Source organism: Cyclopterus lumpus, chromosome 24 (assembly GCF_009769545.1).
Source record: "Cyclopterus lumpus isolate fCycLum1 chromosome 24, fCycLum1.pri, whole genome shotgun sequence".
Classification (NCBI taxonomy): domain Eukaryota; kingdom Metazoa; phylum Chordata; class Actinopteri; order Perciformes; family Cyclopteridae; genus Cyclopterus; species Cyclopterus lumpus.
Genome location: NC_046989.1, coordinates 1,634,652 through 1,642,420, shown reverse-complemented (window position 1 = coordinate 1,642,420; position 7,769 = coordinate 1,634,652). Strand labels below are relative to the sequence as shown.

General features: G+C 42.1%; 2 protein-coding genes across 2 annotated transcripts in view; both read left to right on the top strand.

Annotated features, from left to right (window-relative positions):
• Positions 1-3,841, top strand: part of LOC117727122 (NLR family CARD domain-containing protein 3-like) — a 22,936-nt gene extending 19,095 nt beyond the window's left edge. The window contains exon 9 of the mRNA XM_034527198.1: positions 2,227-3,841. Within this exon, the coding sequence (XP_034383089.1) occupies positions 2,227-2,236 (10 nt within the window). The 3' untranslated portion in view covers positions 2,237-3,841. The remainder of the gene's footprint in view (positions 1-2,226) is intronic.
• LOC117727154 (NACHT, LRR and PYD domains-containing protein 12-like) overlaps positions 1-7,769 on the top strand; it is a 146,842-nt gene that overhangs the window by 36,469 nt on the left and 102,604 nt on the right.

The window sequence follows — 7,769 nt, the reverse complement described above, 5'->3', positions numbered from 1 at the left end:
AAATAATGATTCATTGTGTATTGATATGATAAACTCTGTGTTGTTTTGTGTGTTTTCAGTCTGTCATGCTGTCAGATCTCAGATGAAGGCTGTTCTTCTCTGGGATCAGCTCTGAAGTCAAACCCCTCCAGTCTGAGAGAACTGGATCTGAGAGGAAACAAGCTGCAGGATTCAGGAGTGAAGCTGCTGAGTGGTTTTCTGGAGAGTCCACATTGTAGACTGGAGACTCTGAGGTCAGTAGAGGGTTTGAGTCCATGTGTTGTTGTTGTTGTTGTTGTTGTTGTTCACGTCTACAGGAAGTGAAGCTGGATCCCAGTTGACGGCTTCACGAGGTGACAGTGGTCCTCATTCATCAAATCATCAAACTATTGATCATCTCCGTTAAAGATCTCAGATCAGTCTGACTGAAGCCTGCACACCACTGGCTCTCACTTCATAGAACCAGCATTACATTTAGTAACCAAGAACATTATCTGGTGTTCTACTGCTCAGTCTTTTCCTCCACGGAGCCAATCATCAGTCCACTAGTGCTGCTTTGTTCATGCTGAGCAAGTTCCAGAGATCCTGGAAACCAAACTTCATCACGTCTGGTTCATGACATCATCTGGAGAATGAATTCTCTGGATCTGGTTTACTGCAGCTGTAAGAACCCAAAGTCCAGATTCAGCCGTGATTTAATTACACAGAGAAAAATCAAGCAGATTAATGAAAAGTCTACATTTATGTTTTGTTAGTTTTGTTCACAAGAAAACAACTTTTAAAATATTAGTTTTCTGAATGCAGTCTGATCGATCAATGCTAAGCTAACGTTGTAGCTGCTCCATAAACACTCAACAGGCTATATACAATGTGTGTGAGTGTGTGTCCCCAAATCACAAACTCTCCTCAGAGGGATTTACAATCTGTACACATATGACATCCTCTGACCTTTGACCTTCACATCGGTTCATGAACAACTCTCCAAAATGGGGAGAAAAGGGTCAGAAAGTGTTAGTGAGAGCAACTGAGGAGAATCTATCAGGGTGGATAATAATACAATAGATGTCACATGACCAGAAGTACAATACATGTCACATGACCAGAAGTACAATAGATGTCATGTGACAGAAGTACAATAGATGTCACTTGACCAGAAGTACAATAGATGTCATGTGACCAGAAGTACAATAGATGTCATGTGACCAGAAGTACAATAGATGTCACTTGACCAGAAGTACAATAGATGTCATGTGACCAGAAGTACAATAGATGTCACTTGACCAGAAGTACAATAGATGTCATGTGACCAGAAGTACAATAGATGTCATTTGACCAGAAGTACAATAGATGTCACTTGACCAGAAGTACAATAGATGTCATGTGACTAGAAGTACAATAGATGTCATGTGACAGAAGTACAATAGATGTCATGTGACCAGAAGTACAATAGATGTCATGTGACCAGAAGTACAATAGATGTCACTTGACCAGAAGTACAATAGATGTCATGTGACCAGAAGTACAATAGATGTCATGTGACAGAAGTACAATAGATGTCATGTGACCAGAAGTACAATAGATGTCACGTGACCAGAAGTACAATAGATGTCATGTGACAGAAGTACAATAGATGTCACGTGACCAGAAGTACAATAGATGTCATGTGACAGAAGTACAATAGATGTCACGTGACCAGAAGTACAATAGATGTCATGTAACAGAAGTACAATAGATGTCATGTGACAGAAGTACAATAGATGTCATGTGACAGAAGTACAATAGATGTCATGTGACAGAAGTACAATAGATGTCATGTGACCAGAAGTACAATAGATGTCATGTGACAGAAGTACAATAGATGTCACGTGACAGAAGTACAATAGATGTCATGTGACCAGATGTACAACCAGGACCCCCATCGGGTCCTTTCATTCCTCCTTTGCGTTGACTCTGGATGAAGTCCTGTGTGAACGCAGCAGAACAGGGTTGAATCCATCTGTACAGCGAGCAGTGAACGCCTCTCCGGTTCTGCAGTCGTGATGCGTTCAGGACCCTCAGCAAAGACTCAGCCTGGATGACCCAAAGGGGCTGCAGGTGTGTGAGCTTGGAGCTCAGTGGAGGTTAACATGAGAGCTGAGAGGAAGCTGCACAGCCTGGAGGCCCTGCTGCTCTTCCTCCTGGTGTGCTGATGAAGGGAGTCTCTGGAGACACTGATCCATCTCTCCTGTTGTCTTCTTCTCTCCTCAGATTGGAATGATCAGCTGAGTGCTGATGATCCAGAGCATCTGGAGACTGGGACTGCTCCACCACCTCCACCTGGATTGGATTTAGTCGACCACACAGCAGAAGACTTTCAAAAGACCAGAAGAAGAAGAAGAAGAAGATGTCCAGGACACAACAACATGTGTCCAGTCAGTGTGCATTTTATTTTGAAGGTCATTTCCAGGAAGTCCCTGTTTTAACGTTGGTGAATTGAAGCTGACTAACCTGCAGTGTGTGTACCTTTAAGATCCAACACATGTTGTTATTTTCTGCAGAAATATTAATCAAATATTAATTTACAATAATATATATATAATATTTTAGCAATTATGAGAAAAATTAAAAGAGAGTCAAATAAACACTTTTTTATGAATAATTCTAAATCCTAATGGCAATATTATACTTTTTTATTTGTAATAATTATAATATCTATATTATATTATTAATTAATATGAATTAATTGATTCATTATAAGAAGAAAATAAAAGCCAGACAGCGATGGGGAGGTTATGATCCTTATTTTAAAATGAATAATAATAACACATTTTAACCTCACTGCACAAAGTTATACTTTAAACTCTAAAATGTTGTAGGTTCAATCCATTAAAAGTACTTTAGCATCATGATTTGATCACATGATGAAAGAAGAGCTGTTGTTAAAGTTACACATCAAATACTCTGTTAGTTAATGATGATGATAATACTAATAATGTATAATTAGTAAATCATTCAGTCTGTGTTCACCTGCTGAAGTTATTTACATTTGATCTTCATTTAAAGGTATTTAATCAGTTTAAATGTTTCATTCATTTCTTTTATTTAATTGGGGAATCAGCAGCTGGTTGGTGAACGTGTGAATGCAGAAGGGAATTCTGGGTGTGATGAACGAGTGAAAACACATTCATTATCATTGACTTTTGTTCTGTGCAGATATTCATGTTCCCCAGAGGATGAACCCCACTATTGTTGGTGATCCTCTTACTTTCCCTTTAATTCTAAGGTCTCCATCAAAATATCTCAACAAATATTGGATAAATTGTCTTAAAGTTTTGTCCCGAAATTCATGTTCCCCAGAGGATGAACCCCACTACTATTAGTGATCGTCTTTCCTCTAGTGCTACTATAACGTTAACATTTTAGATATCAAAGTATTGATTGTGGTGCCATAAAGTTGTGTACAGACATTCATGTTCCCCAGAGGGTGAACCCCAATCATTATGGTCATCTTTTGTCCTTTCAATAGTGCTACCATCATGTTAACTTTTTAGGTATCTATCAAAATATTGCAAGACAGATATTCATGTTCCCCAGAGGATGAATCCCACTAATGCTGGTGATCCTCTGACTTTCCCTCTCGTGCTACCAAGACGTCAAATGTTTAGGCCAAAGTTCCTCAGGGGATGAATTCCTTGATGTTGGAGATCCACTGCAGGTCAAAGGTTTCATGTTCTGCATGCGTTGGCAGATCATTTGGTACAGATATTCATGTTCCCCAGATGATCTTCAGACTTTTCCTTTTGGGCCGGAATGACGTTAACGCTTTATTTTTATTTTTTAAAGGATGAATAAGAAAATTATTAATAAAAAACAACAAAGTTCATGTTTGCCGCAGTGTCTTCTTTGGTAAAACCACTAGGGGGCGACAACGCTGAAACATCTTTAAATCCTACACGGTGGCTTTAATGAACTAAAACACAAGTTTGGACTTTATGACTGTGTGTCTGTAGGTGTGTGTGTGTGTGTATGTGTGTGTGTGTGTCTGTAGGTGTGTGTGTGTCTAGGTGTGTGTGTGTGTGTCTGTATGTGTGTGTCTGTGTGTGTATGTCTGTAGGTGTGTGTGTGTGTGTCTGTATGTGTGTGTCTGTGTGTGTATGTCTGTAGGTGTGTGTGTGTCTGTAGGTGTGTGTGTGTCTGTAGGTGTGTGTGTGTCTAGGTGAGTGTCTGTGTGTGTGTGTCTGTAGGTGTGTGTCTGTGTGTGTGTGTGTGTTTCTGTAGGTGTGTGTGTGTCTGTAGGTGAGTGTCTGTGTGTGTGTCTGTAGGTGTGTGTGTGTCTGTGTGTGTGTGTGTCTGTAGGTGTGTGTGTAGGTGTCTGTAGGTGTGTGTGTCTGTAGGTGTGTGTCTGTGTGTGTCTGTAGGTGTGTGTGTGTCTGTGTGTGTGTCTGTAGGTGTGTGTGTGTGTGTGTGTGTGTGTGTGTGTGTGGGTGTGGAGAAGGAGGAAGAGGAAGAGGAGCTGCTGCTGGACTGGCTGTTCAGCTGCTCACGTTAAATATAGAGCTCTCTCTCTCTCTCTCTCTCTCTCTCTGTCTCTCTCTCTCTCTTTCTCTCTCTCTCTGTCTCTCTCTCTCTCTCTCTCTCTCTCTTCCCACCAGAGTCACAACCACGGAAAGAGGGAAGAGGAACAAAGAGCAGGAGAGGAAAGGAGAAGAAAGGAAAGGAAAGCGTTCGATCACAACACTGAAAGTGTGTCAAAGACTGAAAGGGTTCATCCTCTGGGGACCATGAAGGTCCAGAGCCAAGTTGCCCTGAAGGTGGCGCTAAAGAAAATATTTTAATGTCACAATCAGGTTTAATTGGAAATTAGGTTTTTACATTCAAGGAATCTGCTTTGGTGGAAAACATGAAAGAGAAAAGGAAATACAAAATAAAAGCATGAATTGACCATTTGATTTATGTTCCGGTAAACAGAGGCGCTCTTTGCCTCCGCCTCCTCTGTGTTATCTTACCCAGCATGCTTTGCCACGCCCAGATCTCATGGGACATTTCTCTCTATTTATATCTTATTTTCTTGTGAGCTATTTGTAATCCTTGATATGTGGAAAGGGGGTTGTTTAACAGAAACCTTCACAAACCTCCTTCATTTAACGCCATTTATACAAAGATATTATTCTTTAAACGTGATTTCTTCTTCTGGTTCGTCTGTCTGCAGGATATCAAGATCTAATTTATCAACAGGGTTCTTTTAAATGTGGTGGGAACAGATCGGCTGATTCCTGGTGGCCAGGAGAGAGAATGCAGCTTTAACACATGAAGCATAGACTTCTATACAACCAGAGGAGTCGCCCCCTGGTGGTCAGGAGAGAGAATGCAGCTTTAACACATGAAGCATAGACTTCTATACAACCAGAGGAGTCACCCCCTGGTGGTCAGGAGAGAGAATGCAGCTTTAACACATGAAGCATAGACTTCTATACAACCAGAGGAGTCGCCCCCTGGTGGTCAGGAGAGAGAATGCAGCTTTAACACATGAAGCATAGACTTCTATACAACCAGAGGAGTCGCCCCCTGGTGGTCAGGAGAGAGAATGCAGCTTTAACACATGAAGCATAGACTTCTATACAACCAGAGGAGTCGCCCTTGGTGGTCAGGAGAGAGAATGCAGTTTTTTAACATATGAATCATAGACTTCTATACAACCAGAGGAGTCGCCCCCTGGTGGTCAGGAGAGAGAATGCAGCTTTAACACTTGAAGCATAGACTTCTATACAACCAGAGGAGTCGCCCTCTGGCGGTCAGGAGAGAGAATGCAGCTTTACCACATGAAGCATATACTTCTATACAACCAGAGGAGTCGCCCCCTGGTGGTCAGGAGAGAGAATGCAGCTTCAACACATGAAGCATAGACTTCTATACAACCAGAGGAGTCGCCCCCCGGTGGTCAGGAGAGAGAATGCAGCTTTAACACATGAAGCATAGACTTCTATACAACCAGAGGAGTCGCCCCCTGGTGGTCAGGAGAGAGAATGCAGCTTTACCACATGAAGCATAGACTTCTATACAATCAGAGGAGTCGCCCCTGGTGGTCAGGAGAGAGAATGCAGCTTTAACACATGAAGCATAGACTTCTATACAACCAGAGGAGTCGCCCCCTGGTGGTCAGGAGAGAGAATGCAGCTTTAATTCATGAAGCATAGACTTCTATACAACCAGAGGAGTCGCCCCCTGGTGGTCAGGAGAGAGAATGCAGCTTGAGACTTGAGTCATTCCTCTTCCGATGCTGGTGGGCTCACCACAAAACCTCTTGAGATTCATCAGCAGTTTTGAGCTCCCCCCCCCCCCCCCCCCCCCCCCCCTCATTACTCACAGAGCTTATGAGGGAAGTGACTTCATGCTCAATCCATTTGAGAGGCATGTGAGACTTGGCTGCTGCTCGGCTGCATGTCGGGGGTGATGTCAGCCTTCTGGACTAGTCACTGATCAGAGCTCTGAACCGCCGCGAGGATTAGAAATACAAATAGAGACCTGCCTCGTCTCAGGAATATGTTGTTATTTGGACGGTTGAAGGAATATTTCATATGTTTTGGTGCAATAGAAGAATCGATGGGACATTTAGCTGGACAACTGGGAACAGAACAAGTGCGTCCGAAGTGAAGCGAGCTGCTCTTCCTCTTCAGGAACACTGAAGATGTCTCACAGCTCAACACTTCCACTGGTTCTGTGAGCCCGTCGTGGCATTCAAGCCTCGCCTGTACGTTCCACTGGCTGCTTGGTCCACTGACATCAGGCCTTTCCCACAGAATCATAGAAGAAGAACGACTTTACATGCAACCGGGTCCAGAAGAGTCGTTCTTCATCGTATGAAACAGTGGATTATTGAAGTGGTTCCTCATCTTGGCGTCCTCGTGCCTCTGAGGACTCTGCAGCACCGATGACCCACTGCCCCGCGTCCCCCTTGATGGTGAGTTCCACCGAGTCCTTGTTACTGAGCGCCACGCCTCCACCATGTCGACCATGTCGTCTGAGGAGCTGCTGACTGCACGAGGCCTTCTTGAATTAGATGTGATATTAATCTGGATGAGTCCACGTTCACATCATTACGATGATATTTACTTGTGCTTTGATCTCAAGAGGTTTGGATACGACGCACGAACGGATCATTACAACCAAATCAAACTTTTACATTTTATTTTTGCATTCAAACAAACTCAAAAACCAGAAGTGAAACTGATGTTAGTGGAGAGGTCAATAAAACCATATAAATACAAGGAAAGGAACATAAACTAAAGTAGTGCAGCACCAATCATGTGACAATAATAATATAGAAAAGTTACTGAAAGAGGACGGAGCAACATGTTTCTGGGAATTATTGTTTATGGGTATTCCGTTTGACTACCAAGTTAATCTTATTGTAATTAGCAGTTTCCAAATTATAAATAATGTTCACGTCAACATCCAAGTCGAGAAAGCTCAAAAGTATCCAACTTAAATAAATAGAGCCTGAAAATGATCATAAATATGGAGTCAGCTGAAATCTTCTGATAGTTACGCTTAAACTTAAAGGACAAAGTAATATTTTATGTATAATCAATGAATCATTGTCATAAATAATACGCACATCTTCCACCAAATATGGCCGCCTCCGGAAGCTAAATTATATTTGATGGCTCGTGTTGATATGACGTAACATCCCTATTTTACATCTTAACCGTCAACAAAGCCGACATGACAGACGTCACCTTCGCTTATAATCATGATGCAGCTTCATGTTGTCAAACAAGAGAAAACTATTATCCCACAATGAGCTGTATATT